Raw genomic sequence first — 23,690 nt, 5'->3', positions numbered from 1 at the left:
TTACAAGGTTCCCTCATATTGTCCTTTTACAAGGACATTCAGCTACCCCACATCTTACCCCCATTCCTGACCTCTGGTAACTGCTACTCTGTTCTCTATTTCTGTAACTTTGTCTTTTCAAGACTGTCATAGATACAGACTCATATAGTATGCTACCTCTTGAGAATGACTTTTTCCCCACTTAGAATAATGCCCATGAAATTCATCTAATGTGCTGCATGTATCAATAGTTTGTTCCTTTTCACTGATGGGTGTTATTCCATGGTGTGGCTGTACTATGGTTTGTTTACCTACCCTTGAGGGCATCTGGGTTCCCAGTTTGGGGCTATTACAAATAGAGGTAGTATGAACACTTAAGTGCAGGTTTCTGTGTGCACATATGTTTTCATTTCCTTTAGATAAATGCCCAAGAGCCCAATTATTAGATTGTATAATAAGTACATGTTTAGTTTTGTGAGAAACTGCCAGACTGTTTTCCAAAGTGGTTATATCATTTGCATTTCCACTAGCAGGGGTTGAGTGATCCAGTTTCTCCACACCCTCACCAGCATGTTATGGCACCATTTTTTAATTTTAACCATTGTGATACATGCGCAGTGATAGATTATTGTGGTTTATAATTTGCATTCCTCTACTGGCTAACAACATTGAACATCTTCTCACATGCTTATTTTTCAGATGCTTGTGTTTAACCTTACTCCACCTAAACATTTGAGTAGTGTGAAGGACAGGAGACATAGAGATTTGCCTTGATTAAGGCAAAACACTGCCAGATTTTCATTTCCAAACACAGTCCTAGACAGAGATAAGAGAGCTGGCAATTTGCTCCATTGTTTATTAGAGACCTAACATTCTTTCTAAAACAGAGGTATTTTAGTAAAATGCAGTCAGCCTTAATTATACTGGCACTCCTCGGAGACAGACGGAAGTACTGGTGAATTTTTCTGAGTTGTAATTCTATACTAGAAAGCATATCTTAATTTTAGACATCCTTTATGACATTTTGTTTGGAGATACTCCAGTCGGCCTTTCTAATCTGCAGTAATCTATTCATGCGCTAAAAGTAAATATATATGGGATGCTTGTTGTGGAAAGTGGTTTCTAATGCATTTTGTTTAATTTTTAGATTATTTTTTAAAAACTTTAATGCTGAGTCCCTGAAAATAGCTAAATGCAATTACCTTCACATTTTTATTATTGTTATTGCAACTAGGCATTTGGTTTCTTACCTTCAAATGTTTTCCCCTTCTCTTTAACAGGTTGATTTAGTGAATATTGGAAGTACTGACATCGTAGATGGAAATCATAAACTGACTCTTGGTTTGATTTGGAATATAATCCTCCACTGGCAGGTAAGAATCCTGATGAATGGTTTCCTTTTGGGTAACATGAATCTTGCTTTTATTTTTTATTTCTGCCCTTGACCTGTGAAACAAATGTGTATTTCTAACAATAACAAACCCTTCTCCACAGTGTTACTTTTTAAATTGATACAACCATGTCATCTGAAATGTTAAGGATCATCATGGTATAAAATAGGTTCTGGTACATTTACAGGAATATTTTTCAAAATTTTATTTCATTAAGTAGGCATAAGGTAAAATACAAAGTCCCAGTCATAGGTGAGTAATTTTTTTTTTCCACAAATGTATGTTCTATTACTTGTCTATAAGTGAGTTTATATAGCCTTGTAAAAAGAAAGGCATTTTAAAATTTTAATCACTATCAAAGGAATGGGGCTTTCTCAGTCTTGGGTATTCTTAACATAAATTATTGCCAATAAAAGATTAGTAGAATATGGGTATCTCTATCCATAAATGTGTTATACATACAAACTCCATAATTTGATTTGGAAATTATATTTTTAAGTCACATGAGCATAGGGTCTTCTGACTGTCTTTGACCTCTGCAAAATGGATTGAAGGATTTGTGGAAAAAATACACATACCCATATATATATATATATATATGCATATATACAATATGCATGTGTATGCATATGAGTGTGTGTATATATATACACGCATATATACAATATGTGTGTTTGTATATATACAGTCATATTCACACATATATGTATATATGACCAACATGAACTTATATTCACTAATATTATTCACTCATTGTATATATACACATAACTCATTTTACAAATATATATGTATACATTTGTGTGTATATATATTTACCAACATGAACTTAAACTTCCACAGTTAGCACCTTAGTGGCATTTGGTATATTGTCACCCCTGTTCTGGACCATGGTCCCTTCACTATCAAAAGAGTAAAAATAAAAATGTGTATATATTTCTTATCATGATTAAGTGGGAGAATATCTGCAAGACACTCAGTGTAGTATACCACTTTTATTTTAGGTGTGTCATATGATTTGTATTGATTGCTTGAAGTTTTCCACTCATTTAAAAAATTTGGAGGCTGAGAAATAACTGCTATTTTTACTGGTCAGGATTACTTTTTTATAAATCAGCTTTTTTGAAATGTAATTGTTATACCATCAATGCACCCATTCTAAGTGCAAAATTCAATTTGCATCAACCTGGTTTAGTTTTGATTCTTGGTAGCCTCTCAAACTATTTTGAGGGATCAATAGTACCCCCACCAACCCCGCCAGTTCATTAAAATTTGTAGGACATTTACAGAGTAATATAGCCATCATAGCAATCTAATTTTGGCACTTTTCCATCACCCTAAAAAGAAGTTTCTTCTCCATTTACAGTCATTTTTCACTCCAACCGTAGCCCTAGGCAATTGTCAGTCTATTTCTGTCCATACATATTTGCCTTTTTGGATATTTTATATCAATATAATACTTGTTATTTTGTGTCTGACTTCTTTCACTGAGTGTAATAGTTCAGGTCCAGCCCTATTGTAGCAGCTGTCATGGCTTCATTTGGTAAACTTGAATTTTAGCTTGAATTGTAGATTGCTCTTGCTCAGAGTCAGAGGATGAGTAGACACTAAGTGTACCTTCTCAATTCAGCAGCCATATTGCTCTCCTAATTGGCCCGCATATATTTTTATTCCAACTTCTCTGAACAGGCTTAATGCTATTTCACAACAGTAAGTGGGGAGGGGGGAAGAGAAAGAGCAGGAATTAATGTGTGCTGGCAATAAAGAATAGCTCATAGGAGCCTTAAGTGAGCCCAAGTTGGCCGATTTTCAGCCCGTTCCATATAGTGATGGTTCAAATAGAACCAGCGAGCAACATACCCCACCTCTCCCCAAACTGCTTTTCATATGTTGTGCGGTATTTCTCGAAATATCTTGAGGAAGGAACACGTTTTTCCCCTAATGCATTGTGTGTAAGATACAATAAAACCAAAGCATTACAAAAAAATACCTAAGCTTCCTCCTTTATTATTAAATGCAATAGACATAAATGGCACTCTGTAAAATCCCTACGTAAGTTTCTTGATGCATTCCCAATTGTTGACTTTATCTTATGGCATAGTAACAAATAATTCTTAGAGTGAATCCAGTTTGCAGATCCCACTTTGCGTAACACAGACGTAAGTTTTGACAAAGTCAGCAGAACTCAAGCATGCACAGAGCTCCAAAAGCCACTTTGAATTGTACTTATCGTTTATACTATTTATCATACGATCTTACCATTTTTTAAAAATATCCTGAAGCCCTTTCCATCTGAACTAGTCTAAGATAAACTTTCAAGACTATTCTGTCTGATAATTTCTTCGCTTGCTTGCAAGTTGTTCATTTTTTTTTTTATTAGCATGTGGAGGAGCTTTTACAATGAGGAATATCAGAAAGAATGCTTTTTCAATCTTTCTTTGTCTGAGACCTCTCTTACAGCCTGTTGTTTTCCATTTATGCCCTTGAATCACCATATCCTTGAGATGGCAAGACTGTAGACTCTTCCCAGCCTCTGCTTACTTATCTCATCTCTCTCTTATATCACACTGCCATGTTCTAAAACTATTAAGCACACTTTGAAAAAATTATCTTGCTCAGTGTTCTTCATCATAATTCAGTGAATCTAAAAATATACTTTTTACCAGCATTACATATTTTCCTTCCTATTAAATGGAGAAGCCCTTATATCTCAGCAAAGATTAAAGGGCATTCTGCTCAACTTAATGTACCTTCTAGATCTATCAGATTAAGAGCAGCATTTAGAGATAGAAAGATGTTGACCCCTTGTTCTAATGCCACATACTATGTTATTAATAGTGCCATAGAGGACTTCTCATTGAACTTGTGAAAACTCAGGAATGCAAACCCTGTTTTCCTTACTGTTTTTCCAGTGTCCATCTCAAATAAAATTGCTAGCCTAAAACAATAAGGCATATTTTGTAGCATAGGCAGCTTTGAACAAAATTGCAAAGCATATAACGTGTGTTTGGCATCTTTTTCTTACTTCTTAAGTGCAATCCATTTTTTTCAGAGTGCTAATCTTGGCTCTGGCAACCAGCTGGTTATAAAAACAAATCTTGCCAACAGTGGCGAGCTATCAGAAGTCAGGTCCATACTTTTGCTGGACAATTCAAGGGATGTACTTAATGGCAGCACTATTCACTTTAGAATCTTTGTATTATTGATACAATTTGCAATTATAGGAGAATGATGACGTTTGCACTGCTGAAAGCCATCCCTGTAAATTTCTGCCTACCAAGTCACTTCTGTGCAAGACAATTCTTGCTCTGCTCTGCTCTTCTGCAGAGCTTCACACAAACTATCCTTACCATATAAGATTATTCCTACCCTTCTTCACTTCTATTCCTCTGCTGCAACTTCTTTTAATCACAGTCTGGGTTCTGGGGAGTAGACTTTGGAGTTGAGTTTGGCAGGCAGCTTGTTTATTAAGCCATGCCCTGGAAGAAAACAAAAAACACACACACACACCTGTAGAAGGGCAGAGGTGACAGGAGTGGAAAGAGAAAGAACTACAGCTGTGATGTAAACTCTATAATACCCTTATTCAACCCCATGGACAACTTGCAGCTAGGATGACCCTTCAGAGTTGTCTCAAGTGGAGTTAAAATGGCAGAGTGTTTATACTATGCCCCTTCATCAGTCAATAGATGTGGGTTGCCCTGGAAAGGGTGTGACATTGGCTGACTGGACTCGGCAAGTCAGGTGGTACCTGAGAGAACTAACAAGAAGCTGCCTGACCACAGCTGGAGCAACAAGCCCTTCCTTTGAAGATCAATCTTGGCGGTGCATCTCCATGTCCATCATGCCTTCTTGGCCCAGTTAACTCCTAGTCATTTTTAAAAATCACTGCTCAAAGACATTTCAACTTTTTTCCTTTTAAAAAATGGATTTATAGTTGTATGCACGGGCACACACACAAATACATTTGTTTAAATTGAGCCTCTTTTAGAGACCTGAGGACAGGACAATTTTGTTTACAGGCTCACCTTTGGGACCAGCTCAATGATTTTTTGATAACTGTAGGAAAAGGAGACATGATTATCATACATTGCCCTTGATTACATTTCTTTTCTGCGCAACATTTGCACCTAAGTAGAAGCAATAACAATGAGGCTGAGGCTGATAAGCTGAATTAGTGACATAATGATACTAAAGGAGTTTTGGATTGTATACTTGGTTGTCCTTCAACATTATGCACATAGAGGGCAGACTGGCCAAGCATTTCACAAATGAATCGCATTCATCATTGGAGGATTGCTTGATTATTGCAAGTCCATTACCACCATTAAGCCACGATCTGCTGATTCCAGTCCTAATTTAGCACGGAATACAAAATACACCTCCTGCAGTCACTGTACATAAAGGTTTGCAATTTATAATTTTAGAATATGAGACAAATTACGTAGTTGACCTGTATTCACTGAGTAACTGACTAAATAAGTGGGTCAAGAAGGAATTAGGAAAACTGGACAATCTACTCCTAAATAATAGACTTAGTTATCAAGGGATTGTGACAAATATATGGAAAGTTTTCCTATCTCCAAATCATTACTGTGTTTACAAAGCATCATCTCAAATCTTTTAAAAGTATGTTAAAATGAGATTTAGTAGTATATCCTAAAATTTGCATTTACTTTTTAATAAAAAGATGACTAACATTGGAGATGTTAAAATATACATTTACCCCAAAGGCATTTGTTAACTTCTATATGGATGAAAAAGTAAAATTATCATATTTAGAATGCACAATAAATATTCATCATCTGATCAAATGTTGATAGTATATGAACCTTAACCTTCCCAGAAGGAAAGTGCTTAGTGGTACAGACTAATGAGTTTTACATAGATGTCTTCTTCCAGCATCTCATAAGGGGCTTATATTTAAAAAGTAGTCTTTAATACATAATAAATAATTCTTTAATAAAAGGCATCATTTTTTCTATGAGGTGTCACTGCATTCATGAAACTTAGAAAAAATGCTTAGAATGGATTTCTGCATCAGATGACTCAGAAGAATGAAATTTGATAATCTGCTGAATAACATCTGTACATACGTGAAGCCTATGAGAGAATCAAATACATGGAAACCAATTAATGAAAATAGAACCAAGGCTACACATGTACAGCTCTTAGGGATAAATATTTCTTTCCTTTGTTGCTTTTTTCTTTATTTTAGGCAGACAAACATTTCTGTCTTTTCAGTTCAGCCAGTAAACATAACTCGAGTTAAATGATGGTATGAAATTAGGGGCTTTATTTGACCGTATTTTGTACTTTGATCTTACACTAACCTTGCATATAAGATACACAGAAATGAGGCCTAGAAAAGGTTAAGCAACTTGTCCAATTACCACAATTAATAACAAAGGCAAAATATGAACACATACTTTAAAAAATGATTATGCTATCCAAAAAGCACTTTTATATCTTTGGTCCTTGGTTAACAGTAAGTTTAATGTTTTTATACACTGTCTTCTCTAGCTTGTTCATTGAAAGCTAGAAAGTGAGCAATTCTGTAAACAGTAAATGCTCAGTCTAATATGGCAGAATCCAGGAGTAATAATGAACACATTCAGTAAATGGTATGGCATAGACACCAAGGAATCAGAATAGACTCCTCACTTTTTAGAATAGACTTACTTCGGGTAGAATCTCTTACGTTTTATTACTAATTGGCCCTAAAATTTCTATTAAATTTGCATGGTTCTTGCTCAAGGAATTTGTTTCCTTATGAAAATTTATTTCCACATGTAGGTCAAAAATGTAATGAAAAATATCATGGCTGGATTGCAACAAACCAACAGTGAAAAGATTCTCCTGAGCTGGGTCCGACAATCAACTCGTAATTATCCACAGGTTAATGTAATCAACTTCACCACCAGCTGGTCTGATGGCCTGGCTTTGAATGCTCTCATCCATAGTCATAGGTAAGAAGATTACTGAGACATTAAATAACTTTTAAAAGTGGTGATTTAGACTCTGATGACATGTTTTTCCCCAGTACGGTTCCAGATCATGTCCTACTTTACAACATGTTATGTACGTTGACCACATTGATCTAACATTCCATTGGAATGAACTAATTAAGAATATTTTCCTGTGTTTTATGTGATATGTATAATTTAGTTGTTGAAATATTAGCATTAGTGAAGCATGAAATTGGTTATGGTAGAGGGTTTGACATTGGGACTCCCAGAAAATGCAGGTTGTATTCTAACTTTGCTGAGAACGGGGTTAGTCTTTTTATACAGATAATGTGTTTGTGTAAGCCTAAACTATACAGCTAAAAATGGTTCTAGATCTCATGTGAGTAGTTGTAGTTAAATTAATTACCATCATCAGATAAATAGTGTGGAGAAAGAAACATCTGTCTTATCAGATACACACACAGATATCAAACACCATAAAGTCTTGTATACTTTGTTCTAGTTCAGGGTCATAAGACGCTCAGAACATTTTAGCAACCAAGACAAAGAGCAGAACACAATTAATTCTACGACGTAGTGTTCAGAATACCAAAAGAAACAATTGCTCTGGAACAGCAAATCAATTGCTATAAAGCAAGAGAGCTTTTGTGGATCTTAATAAAAAGAACTCACTGTAATACAGTGAACCAAAGTCCTTAACTATATTCCATACAACATTATATTTCTTTTTCTTGAGATGAAAAACAAGTTTTTTTTTTTTTGCTTTTCTTTGTAAAGCTCAGTAAATGAATTAATAACAGTTCAAGAAAAAGCAAAGCAGTTTAGGAAATACATATGTATATGTATACATACACTTATAGATACGATATATATATACCATATATACTACACCATTTAGACTCTATGTATATATGTGTGTATATATGTATATATATACGTGTGTGTGTGCGTGTGTGTGTGTAGAGAGAGGGACTGTAGTTACTCTATTTTGGTCTTCCTGTTACCCATTTCATTTACCCAACCCAGGGTTAAATGCATTGACTAATTAACTGTGTTTAAAATGACACTGGACTGCATCTTGCCTAATTTTCAGTGCAAGTTATGTTTTTTCACTTTGATTTTTTTTTTTTTGACGACTACAATTTTCCTATGCCAATCCTGCTTCTAGAAAAGCTCAGAATATGAATTTTCTCTCTGGTAAAGCTCAGTCCAAGAGCAAACACACTTCAAATAAGCATCTTTGTCAGGTGTCTTGCTCCAGCTGGATTTAATTAACCCCATCCAGATTGGGTTTCCAGGTGAATTACTCAGCAACCTGATTTTAGAAAAGAGGCAGACATGCATTCAAATGTCATGTTAAGCAATGTTACCACATTGTTTATGACAGAAGAAAAATTTTCCACAGCTTCAATACAGTTAGATGAGAAGGGATAGAGACATTCGGTCTGTGTTTTAAGTCAATGCTTATTTATACAGCCACTTGCTTCACACTAAGGGCCTGAAAATATTGATTTTGCTGTTCATGTACACATTTGCAGATGAGCAAAAATATCAAGGATCAGGCTATATGGTCCTTGTTGGCTCTCTAACATTTTCCCTTCAAGTGGAAGACTTCAATCCTGCAAACATGTTCACACTCTATATTTGTTAATATTCTATTTCATGATTTCTGAATACATTTGTAGGTAATACAGTAAACATACCCAGATTGCCCTGCTTTATCTGTCCCTGACCCACTCTTTCTCTGTCAAAATATCCTTATTTATATATTCTCTCCTGTCATATTGGATGAATCATCAGTAACTCTTTATGCATTACATGGTTACTTTTCAAGAGGTTCTTCACGGTTGTTTAATGCTCTTTCATGAATCATCTCCCCCTTCTTTTTGTATTTGACAGATGTTCATATGCTTTAAAGAAAAAAAAATGCTTGAACTTTCCGTTCCAAAGAGATTGTCATTGGCACACTTAGGAATGTCATGAGGTGCCCTGATTTCAATAATTGAGTGGCTCAACTATATAGAACAAAGACGTGGAGTTAATATAGAGCATAAGGATTGACTCAGGGTCATGGAAGTTAAAAGTTGTGTGATAAAATGCAAAGTCCACTATATTACCCTTCAAGGGAAGCCAGATTTCTACTTTTTGTGTTAAAACCCAATGATAATTGATTAGAAATATGTACAAGATGCAGATAAAATTACAGTAACTCTAAAGTTTCAATTATCTTCCTAAATCCTTATTTTAGTGTATTACCACAGCAAATTAAAAGAATGGACACTAGAGTCAGGAGCGAAGGGAAAACAGAAACACAGTGTATCTTCATGACCCCAACCCTACTTTATCACATTTCAATTCTTAGATGCAGTCAGTGTCAGCTACTTGTACTTTGGTTCCTGATGGTTATAATAATATGTATGATAATGTTTCTACTTCTTGACAAACTAATTTCTAACAGTATAGGTATTTACTCCATAGTATGAAGCCCAGCCATATTACCTTTCATCCCCAGGTATTTACTAATTTGATTACTTATAATCATTTTATTCTTGTAATTTTTGCTTTTATTACATTAAATGGTATGAGTATACCTCTTTTTAAATTTTTACCAAGCTTAGAAAGCACCTTTTGACCAATATGAAAAGTGAGAAAATCATCACACATACTTACTCTCGCCTCTTCTGCACCTCCCATTTTGAATTATACTATGTTTTCATCAGTAGTATTTGTAACATTTATATCTGTTCTGTAAAGATAGGTGTTTTTGGCTTGAGTCTGCAAATTGAAAATATATCACTGTTGTTATATAAATGTAATTAACAATACAGCAAAGTAATAGAAACGAATGTTTTTAAACAATTATGATTTTGTAGACACTGTTCTAAGTAAAATATTCCATCAAGTTCCATGACATAGATGCTATCATTTTACCCATCTCACAAATAGATAAACTGAGTCATAGAGAGGTTATGTAATTTACCTAAAACTATTTGGCTAGTATGTGGTAGAACTAGGATTTAAATTTTACTATCCTAATCATGGTGTTGATTTTATTAAAAATCTGGTAATCCTTGGTTGCAAGTTCATAAATTATGGTCCAGGGTTAACATTAAATGCTGTGTGACTTTCCTCCATAGTTGGTTATTTTTACAATTTTTACGCATTTGAAAATCATAGATATTTATAATGTTAATTTTAATGGTATAAAACAATTCATTTTTAATGCTAGATGTGACCTCAAAGGCCATTTTGTGCAATGCTGCTTTTGTGAATGAAAATGCCAAAGCTCAAATAAATTACCTGACTTAGATGAGATATCCACACACTCAGGTGGTTAGTTAGTGGCCAAGGAAAAGGGGAAGACAAGGGAAAACAGCAAGAATACATAAGCAATGCTCTTTTTGCTCATCATACTCATTTCAACCTTGTATATTATGCTGCAGATGAGAAAACTAGTTTCTCATATGTTCCCACCTGTGTTCTTTTTCTACTCCCATTGCCTACAGAAAAAATGAAGATAAGGCAGAGGGTGCATGGTGAACTTAAAAGTCCCCTAAATAGTCTACAATTTTTAAATTTTTAATATTTTTTTCATAAGGCATTTTACAATTTACAAATATGCTAGTTTCCATAAGCTTGTTAGCTGTTTGGGGTATTTTGGAATATATGGAAGGATTCGATTTCCTAATAAGTGCACAAAATTTTGGTGTATTAACCAGAGTAGAAGCAATTAAAGAAACAAATCTGTACATTTATTTACATTTTTATTTTATTTTTTTTTTGAGACAGAGTCTCACTCTGTTGCACAGGCTAGAGTGCAGTGGGCCAATCTTGGCTCACTGCAACCGCCGCTTCTTCCCAGGTTCAAGCGATTCTACTGCCTCAGCCTCCTGAGTAGCTGGGACTACAGGCACTAGCCACCATGCCTGGCTAATTTTTGTATTTTTAGTAGAGTCGGAGTTTTACCACGTTGTCTAGGCTGGTCTCGAAATCCTGGCCTCAGGTGACCCGCCTGCCTCGGCCTCCCAAAGGAGGGATTACAGGCGTGAGCCACCAAGCCTGGCCAAATTTGAATTACAGTTTTAGAAAATGACAGCTAACCTACCCTTGTAACTGTTTTTTTTTTGTTTGTTTGTTTGTTTGTTTTTTGGCAAAGCAAGAGCTCTTAAACAGGAGTCCATTAACAGATTCAAATATCCTAAAATCGTATATAGATTCTGTTAACAGATATGGAGACTTATTTGTAGGAGTAGAAGTTTCATAGCTCTCAGCAGATTCTCAAAGGTGTCTGTGATTCAGAAAAGGTGAAGAACCACTTTACTAATGATTTCCAGTGCTGTTGGGATAAATTGTAATTCGTTAATAGCCAAGACCTTATGCAAACTCAACCAGTTTCGGTCTCTCAAACTTATCTCCCACCACTTCATACTTAGAATCTTCCAATGGAGCCAGGCCTGTGAGGTCTTGATTATCTGAGCATGTCTTGCTTTTTTCCTTCCCTAAGAACTTCAATTCTCTAATACGCACACAAGTTAGAATTCTGTTATCAATATATTTTTAATGCAAGCCCAAATGTCTATTTAATCCGCCTTTCAGCCTCAGAAAACTTTTTTGACCTCTTCAGATTTTACAAAACATTTTCTTATTGTCTGTGTTTTTTCACATTTAGAGTTTAATTAATTAATATGGCTTCTTCATTTTCCTTGCTCATTAAATTTAAAATCCTTACGAGACAAGAACTGCCTCTTACACTCCTTTGCGTTTTCTCTATTATCAAGTAACATGGTATGTATGTTGTATGTGCTCATTCATTCTCTCGTGTAGTTGATAAATATTTGTTGAGCCTTTATTATATGTCAGGCTGGGTTTCCAGCAGTGAACCAAACAGGCAATAAAAGATTGTACATTCTAGTGGAAAAGAAAGATACAGAGACAAGTTTAACTAAATTATATAATATGTTAAATAGTAAGTGTTAATGAGAACAGTATAAAGCAGATAAGGAGAAAGAAACTAAGTGTATGTGAGTTTGATGTGAGGCATGCAATTTTCTTTTTCATTTATATATTTAGGAGACTGAGTTTTGCTGTCACCCAGGCTGGAATGCAGTGGCACAATCATGGCTCACTACAGCCACCCAGGCTCAAGTGATTCTCCAACCTCAGTCTCCTGAGTAGCTGGGACCACAGGGGCATGCCAGCACACTTGGCTACTTGTTTTTTTTAAAGTCATAGAGACCAGGTCTCACTATGTGGTTCAGGCTGGTCTCTAACTCCTGGCCTCAAGCAAATACTTCAGCCTCAGCCTCCCAAAGTGCTTGATTTACAGGTGTGAGCCAAGGCGCCTGGCTAGGATGCAATTTTAGATAGGGCTTGGGCAGGGAAGAACTTTCCAGTGATGTGATTTTCGAGTAAAGACCCAATGGAAGTCAAGTAATGAGCCACGTTGACGTCTTCGAAAAGTGAATACAAATCCAAATGCAGAAAACTATGGATTCTGTTTATGGAATATGAGGAAAGAGACAAGAAATAAAATCAGGGAGTTAATAGGGACCTGGACCCTGTTCGACTTAGTAGATCACATGAAATATGTAATTTTCACTTCCCCTAAAGTAGAGATTTGAGAAGACGGATATGATGAAACATGTTAACAGATCACTCTGGCAAGTCTGCTGTGCGCTGATTAACACAAGCAAGAGTGAGAGAAGAGGGAACAGTTATGAATTGTGATAATTCATGCAAGATAAAATGGATTTTGGACTAGAGGGATGGCAGTGAGGATAGTCAGAAGCAGTCAAATTCTGAATACATTTTGAATTAAATGTTGTGTGAGAGTAAAATAGTCATTAAGGATGACTCCAAGGGTTTTCATCTGAGTAACTGCAATTTTAAGCATGTTGTTCATTATTGAGGAAGGGAGAACAGCAAGAAAAATAGATAGGTTTGGGGGAGTGTGATGAGGATAAATATCAGAAGCTCCGTCCAGGACACTTGAAGCTTGTGATGACTAAATGGAGATAATGAATATGCAGAAGAATCTATAATTTTGAGTTTAGGGAAGAGGTCTGGGTTAGAGATATAAAACTGGGCATTACCAGTAAATGACTGGTATTGAAATCCATGAGACTGGATGAGATAGATAAATTTTTGTTGCTCGGATAAGCTAGCGTAGATTATTTGTCGTCTTCAGGATTTTCTTTTCCCCCCACATCTTTACTGATATATAATTAACAATACAAACGTTGTATGTGTTTAAGTATACAACCTCAGCAATTTTTTTGAGACAGGGTCTCACTCTGTTGCCCAGGCTAGAGTGCAGTGGCACGATTATGGTTCACTGCACCCTCAATCTTCCTGGGCTCAGGTGATCCTCCCACCTCAACCTCCTCCTGAGTAGCTGGAACTTGTAGGCATGTGACACCACACCCAGATAGTTTTTCTTTTTTTTTTTTTTTTTTTTTTTTTTTTTTTTGTGGAGACAAGGTTTCACCAAATTATCTAGGCTGGTCTCGAACTTCTGGGCTCAAAGGATCTGCCTGCCTCCATCTCCCAAAGTGTTGAGATTACAGGCATGAGCCACCACACCCAACAAGATTTTCAATTAAAATTACAACTTGTTTAAATAGAAACGTTTTGAAGGGTAAATGAATTACACTCAAGCCTTAAGGACTATGGGGCATGGGTTGTCAATGAAAATTAAGCATGGAAGTAAATCTCATGGAACATTCTAGATTGATTTATATTTGTCTTTGTGTATGTGTGTATATGTATGTGTTTTAGGCCAGACCTGTTTGATTGGAATAGTGTGGTTTGCCAGCAGTCAGCCACACAGCGACTGGAACATGCATTCAACATCGCCAGATATCAATTAGGCATAGAGAAACTACTCGATCCTGAAGGTTGGTAAATTTCTGGACTACCACTGCTTTTAGTATAGTAGAGTTTAATGTTTTCATCCGAGACTTGTCATTTCTACACAAAATACAAAACTGCATATCTTACGTTTTCCAGTACTCTAGATATATTTAAAATGTTCTGCTTTCTTGCACTATATTATGAATTGTCTTATTTAATTCTAGTTCTCAAAATACCAGTATCTAAAATTGCAGTGAAGACTTTGAGGAAAAAAGCCTTCAAAATGTATATGCCCTATGGATGCAGCGCGCTGCATTTGGAGTGTATCGACTCCAAATAATTATAAAAAGTTAATGTTTTGCTTATGCTACCATGAGATTTGATAGAGTAATCAGCTATAATTAATTAGCTCCTCTTGCCAATTTCATTCATATACTGTATAAAAGGCAACATAGTTTACTATTTAAATCGGGAAATCTATTCCTGCCACTACTTCTGTTGTAATTTTTCACTCTAGGGAGATCCTCTGTTGGATGGTTATTCATTTTCTGCTTCTTTAGTTGATAGGCAGAAATGTATTTATGTTTTCACTATATTACACTTAAATAACGTTGACTCTTATCTCTGGTGCTACATAGTCATACCTTCCAGAGATAGCAATGACAGGGATAATAACATTGTGACCGCTACTCTTTTGCTTGCCCATGAAGTACACTTTTGCCATGCCAATTTTGAAATTGTAGCCTCTGTTCTCAATTCTTAAGGCTTTACAACACTGTAAATCAGAAGTTGGAAAAGTGAAGTCAGTGGGATTGAAGATGATATTTGGGTAGAAGCTGTTCTATAATAGAAACTGATAATTAAATGTTTTTTTGAATATAGAATCAATTTCATCAATTCTAAAACAGGAGATCTTTCAATATTGATGGTAGGTCCCATCAAGAAAAGCTCAAAAATGACCCAGAAGATAGCCGTTTGCCAGTGAATTTATTATCAACCAGAATCTTAGTCCTCAGTTTTGCAGACACAGAAGCCTGATTGCCTCAGATCATCTAGCAGATCCATATTGGGGTGGGAGGAGTTAACTTTAAATAAGCTTAAAAAGTGATAGATAAATAAAAATGGAAATTCAGTAATTTTAAATGAGATATAACAAGTAGCAGAATACTCACAATTGACAAATATATTGCTTTTGATAAGCAAATGTACTTGGGAAAGCAAATTATAACAACACAAATGTTAGTTTGTGAAGTTGGAATCGGATTAAGTTGATTCAAAATGTTCTCCTTTGGATAATGCATGGCTGAGCACTGAATGTTGTAACCCCTTTTTATTGCTTCTGTACATGATAGTATACCTCCTATCCCTGCTTTTAGCTCTAAGGGAGAAACTGTATTAATCCTAAGTCTTTAGTTTGCAGTATAGGGGAGGGTTACTTTACTATTGACTCCTAGTGCACATTTGTATGTTTTCTCTTAGTTCAGTGAGGTAGAAAGGGCAGGCGTAATGAAAATAGGGACTTCAACCCCTGAGGATAAAGAGCTATAGTGTATGATTTTGAAAGATAAATCTGTTAATATGTTTTTGTTTTTTATTGAATCACATATGGCGGTCAGTTCCCATCATCGGGGTGTATACTCTAGTTATTCTTGTGTGTGTCCTACCCTTTCATAAAACAGGAGAAGGTTTAAAATAGATATTTTTCTTATTAAGTGACAAAATGGCTTTTGACTTCTAGTACTCCTTTGAACTTACGGAATAGGAGTGCCTAAATGGGCGTCCACATGATAATCAGAAAATAGGTCAATATATACACCTATGTATATACACTACCCGCAAAAAATTTAAGTAAATAAAAACAATTTTTAAAAGTACATTGACGAGCCTGTAATCAGAAAAAGTCAGGTACATGAATAGTGTATTTTATAACTAAAAGAGTCTGGTATACCTAACTCCACATGCTCTCCTAACTGGGAAGTATATGTAGAAATGTATACTGTATAGCCTATAAGGTCACCATTTTACTGTTTCAAACTTCAACAATTTAAAATCAACAAAATGTAATATGAAATATGGACTGATTAATGAAGATCCAGCCACTGCTTATGGTCTCATTTTGCCAGTACAATCTCAGATCTATAAAGCCTTTCTATTTATGGACTCTTCCAATTCAAAGAGCATCCTATCAATTAAACAGATTTCTTGTTTACTTGCGTAGAGGTGTTTATAGTATTCTCTGATGGTAGTTTGTATTTCTGTGGGATCAGTGGTGATATCCCCTTTATCATTTTTTATTGTGTATTTGATTCTTCTCTCCTTTCTTCCTTATTTGTCTAGCGGTCTATTTTGTTAATCTCTTCAAAAAAAAAAAAAAAAAAAAAAACCTCCTGAATTCATTGATTTTTTTCATGTCTCTGTCTCCTTCAGTTCTGCTCTGATCTTAGTTATTTCTTGTCTTCTGCTAGCTTATGATTTGTTTGCTCTGGCTTCTCTAGTTCTTTCAATTGTGATGTGAGGGTGTTGATTTTAGATCTTTCCTGCTTTCTCCTGTGGGCATTTAGTGCTATAAATTTCCCTCTAAACACTGCTTTAGCTGTGTCCCAGAGATTCTGGTACATTGTATCTTTGTTCTCATTGGTTTCAAAGAACTTCTTTATTTCTGCCTGAATTTTGTTATTTACCCAGTAGTTATTCAGAAGCAGGTTGTTCAGTTTCCATGTAGTTGTGTGATTTTGAGTGAGTTTCTTAATTCTGAGTTCTAATTTGATTGCACTGTGGTCTGAGAGGCTGTTACGATTTTCGTTCTTTTGCATTTGCTGAGGAGTGTTTTACTTCCAATTATGTGATCAATTTTAGAACAAGTGTGAGGTGGTGCTGAGAAGAATGTATGTCCTGTTGATTTGGAGTGGAGACTTCTGTAGATGTCTCTTAAGTCCTGAACATCCTTGTTAATTTTCTGTCTCATTGATCTGTCTAATGTTGACAGTGGGGTGTTAAAGTCTCCCACTATTACTGTGTGGGAATGAATCTAAGTCTCTCTGTAGGTCTCTGATAACTTGCTTTATGAATCTGGGTGTTCCTGTATTGGGTGCATATATATTTAGGATAGTTAGGTCTTCCTATTGCATTGATCCCTTTTCCATTATGTAATGACTTTGTCATTTTTTATCTTTGTTGGTTTAAAGTCTATTTTATCAGAGACTAGGATTGCAGCCTCTGCTTTTTTTTTGCTTCCCACTTGCTTGGTAAATCTTCCTCCATCCCTTTATTTTGAGCCTATGTGTGTCTTTGCATATGAGATTGCACTCCTGAATACAGCACATCGATGAGTCTTGACTCTTTATCCAGTTTGCCAGTCTGTATCTTTGAACTGGAGCATTTAGCCCATTTACATTTAAGGTTAATATTGTTATATGTAAATTTGATCCTGTCATTGTGATGCTAGCTGGTTATTTTGCTTATTAGTTCATGCAGTTTCTTCATGGTGTTGATGGTCTTTACAATTTGGTATGCTTTTGCACTGGCTAGTACTGGTTTTTCCTTTCCATATTTAGTGATTCCTGAAGGAGCTCTTGTAGGGCAGGCCTGGTGGTGACAAAATCTCTCAGCATTTGCTTGTCTGTAAAGGATTCTGTTTCTCTTTCACTTATGAAGCTTAGTTTGACTGGATATGAAATTCTGAGTTAAAAATTATTTTAAGAATCTTGAGTATTGGTTCCCACTCTCTTCTGGCTTATAGGGTTTCTGCAGAGAGATCTGTTGTTAGTCTGAGGGGCTTGCCTTTGTGGGTAAGCCGACCTTTCTGTCTGGCTGTCCTTAACATTTTTTCCTTCATTTCAACCTTGGTGAATCTGACAATTATGTGTGCTGGGGTTGCTCTTTTTTTGAGGAGTATCTTTGTGGTGGTCTCTGTATTTCCTAAATTTGAATGGTGGGCTGTCTTGCTGGGTTGGGAAAGTTCTCCTGGATAATATCCTGAAGAATGCTTTCCAACTTGGTTCCATTCTTGCCATCACTTTCCAGTATACCGATCAAACCTAGGTTTGGTCTTTTCACATAGTCCCATATTTTGTGGAGGCTTTGTTCATTGCTTTTCATTCTTTTTTCTCTAATCTTCTCTTCACACTTTATTTAATTAAGTTGATCTTCAATCTCTGATATTCTTTCTTCTGCTTGATTGAGCTATTGATACTTGTATATGCTTCATGATATTCTTGTGCTGTGTTTTTCAGTTCCATCAGGTCATTTATGTTCTTCTCTAAACTGGTTAGCGATTTGTCTAACCTTTTTTCAAGGTTCTTAGCTTCCTCGCATTGGGTTAGAACATGCTTCTTTAGCTTGGAGTTTATTACCCACCCTTCTGAAGCCTACTTCTGTCAATTCGTCAAACTCATTCTCCGTCCAGTTTTGTTCTCTTCCTGGTGAGGAGTTGTGATCCTTTGGAGGAGAAGAAGCGTTCTGTTCTTTGGAATTTTCAGCCTTTTTGTGCTGGTTTTTCCTCATCTTTGTGGATTTATCTACCTTTGGTCTTTGATGTTGGTGAACTTCAGATGGGGTTTTTGTGTGAATGTTCTTTTTGTTGATGTTGATGCTGTTCCTTTCTGTTTGTTAGTTTTCCTTCTAACAGGTCCCTCTGCTGCAGGTCTGCTGGGGCTTGCTGGAGGTCCACTCCAGACCCTGTTTGCCTGGGTATCCCCAGCAGAGACTGCAGAACAGCAAAGATTGCTGCCTGTTTCTTCCTCTGGAAGCTTCATCCCAGAGGGGCACCTGCCAGATGCCAGCTGGAGCTCTCCTGTATGAAGTGTCTCTTGACCCCTGCTGGGAGGCATGTCCCAGTCAGTAGGCACGGGAGTCAACCCACTTGAGAAAGGCAGTCTGTCCCTTAGCAGAGCTTGAGTGCTGTGTTAGGAGATCCGCTGCTCTCTTCAGAGCCAGCAGACAAGGACGTTTAAGTCTGCAAAAGCTGTGCCCACAGCTGCTCCCTCCCCCTCCCCTCCCCCCCTCCCCCTCCCCCTCCCCCTCCCCCCCCCTCCCCCTTCCCCTTCCCCCTCCCCCTTCCCCCAGTTTCTCTGTCCCAAGGAGATGGGAGTTTTATCTATAAGCCCCTGACTAGGGCTGCTGCCTTTCTTTCAGAGATGCCCTGCCCAGATAGGAAGAATCTAGAGAAGCAGTCTGGCTACAGTGGCTTTGCTGAGATGCAGTGGGCTCTGCCCAGTTTGAACTTTCCAGTGACTTTGTTTACACTGTGAGGGGACATTGGCCTACTCAGGCCTCAGTAATGGTGGACGCCCCTCCCTCCAGCAAGCTGGAGCCTCAGGTCAGCTTCAGACTGCTGTGCTGGCAGTGAGAATTACAAGCCAGTGGATCTTAGCTTGCTGGGCTCCGTGGGGGCTGGATCTGCTGAGATAGACCACTTGGCTCCCTGGTTTCAGCCCCCTTTCCAGGGGAGTGAATGTTTGTCTCGCTGGTGTTCCAGGCACCATTGGGGTGTTAGACTCCCACATAATAGTGGGAGACTTTAACACCCCACTGTCAATATTAGATCAACAAGACAGAAAATTAACAAGGATATTCAGGACTTGAGCTCAGCTCTGGACCAAGCAGACCTAATTGACATCTACAGAAGTCTCCACCCTGAATCAACAGAATGTACATTCTTCTCAGTACCACATCACGCTTATTCTAAAATTGATCACATAATTGGAAGTAAAACACTCCTCAGCAAATGCAAAAGAATGAAAATCATAACAGTCTCTCAGGACACAGTGCAATCTAATTAGAAGACAGGATTAAGAAACTCAAAAGCACACAGCTACATGGAAACTGAACAAACCTGCTCCTGAATGACTACTGGGTGAATAATGAAATTAAGGCAGAAATAAAGAAGTTCTTTGAAACCAATGAGAACAAAGATACAATGTACCAGAATCTCTGGGACACAGCTAAAGCAGTGTTCAGAGGGAAATTTATAGCACTAAATGCCCACAGGAGAAAGTGGGAAAGACCTACACCCATCAACCTGTCATCTGTGTTAGGTATTTCCCCTAATGCTATCACTCCCCTAGCTCCCCACCCCACAAAAAGTCCCAGTCTGTGATGTTCCACTGCATCCATGTGTTCTCCTTGTTCAACTCCCATTTATGAGTGAGAACATGCAGTGTTTGATTTTCTGTTCTTGTGTTAGTTTGTTGATGTGTGTAGCAAACCACCATGGCATGTGTATACTTATGTAACAAACTTGCACATTCTGCACATGTATCCCAAAACTTAAACTTTAAGAAACTTTTTATTACATTATACTTTACTTATGGCTGTAAATGAGATGAGGATTCAGCGTAAGTCTTATATTTTTAAAATATGCCAATTCTTGCCATTGTGTTAGGGAAACCCCCAAATACACATTTATACATTTTCGCCCAGCATTTTTCAAGAGATAATCTCAGTGATGATTCAAAGAAAATAATAAGTATTAAGTAAATCATAAGAATTTTTATTTACTGATTTCTTAGTCACAAAAGACAGAATACCATCTCTTGAAGTCTCAGACTTAGAACACTCTCTTCAGTAGATTTTCCAGGCAAAATTCATGATTCATGCCTGTATAGTAATTGCTTTTGTGATGTTCATATTTTTATTTAACCAGATATTGGTTCTTTAGCTTATGCATGATGTCGGCTAATCTCCAAAGAAATTTCATTTTAAATCTGTTATGCTCCTTAGGAGAATAATGAAACATTTGGGGAAAATTTTATTATTGGGGGATTGAAGCTATATTTGGTTTAAAAAATAACTGCCAAATAATGCTTTGAGAATTTTAAACATATGCTTTGTTGATGGAATTGCTTTATAAATTAAGAAGTCATTGAAACATTGTATAATTTCATATATAGAATTCGATATACTTTGGCCTTAACTGGTGTTTTGAGGCCTGAGGTTTGGTTTTAAGTGGAATTGCCTTTTAAAATGAGTAGCAGCAGGCATTAGCATAAGCGATTTCAGGAGCTGTTTCTAGTGTGTTTAAATGTTAGCATATGCAAAAATAAGTACATCTAGGGTAAACTTAATAAATTATGTATGTTTATGCTCCCAGATAATAGGTATATCTCCTTAAAAATATTCTTTTGTGAATCAGACAATTCACTTGCCATTATGATTTCTCTATAAGATAGTACACTCTACATGCGTTGGTCGTGGGTTTTCCTATACATTGTTTGTTTCTCTGGGTTTCAAACGTATTGGTTTCTTTGCCAGTCCAAAAAAAAAAAAAAAAAACCTACCTGTATTGAGAGTGCTTTGTAAGCTTTCCCTTGTGAATAACAAAGTGAGGATGTTCTCTTTAAAGAAATTTTAAAAAAATCAGGGATAAAACATTGCGTCTGTTCTAGATGTCTTTTGAATATTAGTGTAGAAAGTCATTTCCATTCAGGATATGAAATATGATATGGAAATGCTCTTATTTACCAGGGTAACTTTAGAACAAAAATGAATAATGACAGTCACATTTGACCAAAAAAGAAAGAAGACTAGGACTCGAGAGAAATTTTTGTATCCTCAAAATGGCATTTACAAACCAGTTAGGGTTTGGTTTTTTTTTTTTTTTTTTTTGAGACGGAGTCTTGCTCTGTAGCCCGGGCTGGAGTGCAGTGGCCAGATCTCAGCTCACTGCAAGCTCCGCCTCCCGGGTTTGCGCCATTCTCCTGCCTTAGCCTCCTGAGTAGCTGGGACTACAGGCGCCCGCCACCTCGCCCGGCTAGTTTTTTGTATTTTTAGTAGAGACGGGGTTTCACCGTGTTAGCCAGGATGGTCTCGATCTCCTGACCTCGTGATCCGCCCGTCTCGGCCTCCCAAAGTGCTGGGATTACAGGCTTGAGCCACCGCGCCCGGCCTGGGTTTGGTTTTAATCCACTTTATTTTGACTTCCTGAGAATGGTGACATGGATTCTATTTTCTGCTCGGCTAATTCCTGCATCACTCTTCAGTTGTTTTTATAGCCGTGTTTTCCAAGAATTAGCTCTGCCTATTGGAAAGTTTTACTCCTGGAGTGAATGGTTTCAGACTTGACTTTGTATGCATGCACGATTTTAACCTATAAAAATAATCATGGAGAGATATATAGAATTTGCTATAAAAGAGAAGAATATCTTTAAGGCCTCTTATGTTGGGTTTGGTATCAATTGACTGAACCAAGGGCTGTTTTAACTTTTTTCCACCTCTGCTGTAATCATCATATTTTGATACCATAATGGCAAGAAATGTTAATAAGTAGTTTACATTGGTTAAAATTGAGAGGGTTAATTCTCAGCAGGATTAGAGTTCATTTAAATAAATATTTTTGTGAACATAAACACTCGTTTTGTAACACTTGAGATTTTTTTTTTTCTAGAACTGAGTACCTTGTTTTCAGAAAATCTAATGCAATTGCAATATATTGGTGTTCCTTCTCTATATATGGTATTTCAACTAGAAATTATTACTGTAAATATTTCAGGCACTCTAGAGTAAAACTCGGTAGTTGAAAATGTATTTCCTATGTATTTAAGAAAATATTTCACCGGCACTTATATGAATGAAAAATGGCCATTGCCTTTTTGATGACAAAGTAATATATACCAAATAGGTATGATACAGATGACTATATTAACATTCAGATATTATTGTAGCAACTTCCTCTTCCCTGATGGAGAACCTTGAAATTGCTCTTCATGACAAAAATTAAGACATAAATGTTGGCCGGGCGCGGTGGCTCACGCCTGTAATCCCAGCACTTTGGGAGGCCGAGGCGGGCAGATCACAAGGTCAGGAGATCGAGACCACGGTGAAACCCCGTCTCTACTAAAAATACAAAAAATTAGGCGGGCGCGGTGGCGGGCGCCTGTAGTCCCAGCTACTCAGGAGGCTGAGGCAGGAGAATGGCGTAAACCCAGGAGGCGGAGCTTGCAGTGAGCCGAGATCGCGCCACTGCACTCCAGCCTGGGCGACAGAGCGAGACTCTGTCTCAAAAAAAAAAAAAAACAAAAAACAACAAAAAAAGACATAAATGTTAACACATATTTCCCAGTGGCCTAAAAGGAGAGACATGAGAGTATTCCTATGTGTTCGCTTGATGTTCTGTCTTCTACATTTTTCTCAGTTCAGATACCATAAAAAACTGAGTATTTTCTGGGCAATTAGAACCAATCACTAATAAATGAAAGCAATTTTTGTTCTCCTTATCCACTTCAGTTGTTTAGATGATAAATAATGGCATGTAACTGTCCCAAATTCACCTACTTAGATAACAGAGACCTGAAAAATATTAAGTATGGTATTTGTGTGTGCACGCACCTGGCTTGAATTTACACTTTATAACAAATTGTGGTATTTTCTACCAATCTTTCACATTCTTCTATGATTTGTCACCATTTTAACTTTATGGAAAATAGCCAATTTATGATATCTAGCTCACCTAGGAACTCATTTGTTAAAGTATGCTTAAGTAAGAGCTTCTTACTCATTTGGC

The 23,690-nt window shown here is 36.8% G+C and overlaps 1 protein-coding gene across 14 annotated transcripts in view; it reads left to right on the top strand.

Annotated features, from left to right (window-relative positions):
* DMD (dystrophin) overlaps window positions 1–23,690 on the top strand; it is a 2,269,491-nt gene that overhangs the window by 521,180 nt on the left and 1,724,621 nt on the right. For all 14 annotated transcript variants that reach the window (XM_050777140.1, XM_050777144.1, XM_050777148.1 and 11 more), the window contains exons 5-7: window positions 1,260–1,352; window positions 7,167–7,339; window positions 14,117–14,235. In XM_050777140.1, coding sequence (XP_050633097.1) covers window positions 1,260–1,352; window positions 7,167–7,339; window positions 14,117–14,235 — 385 coding nt within the window. The remainder of the gene's footprint in view (window positions 1–1,259; window positions 1,353–7,166; window positions 7,340–14,116; window positions 14,236–23,690) is intronic.

The sequence above is a fragment of the Macaca thibetana genome, chromosome X (assembly GCF_024542745.1).
Source record: "Macaca thibetana thibetana isolate TM-01 chromosome X, ASM2454274v1, whole genome shotgun sequence".
In the NCBI taxonomy this organism is placed as follows: Eukaryota; Metazoa; Chordata; class Mammalia; order Primates; family Cercopithecidae; genus Macaca; species Macaca thibetana.
Note: the sequence above shows the minus strand (reverse complement) of the source record. Positions and strands in the feature narration are given on the sequence as shown.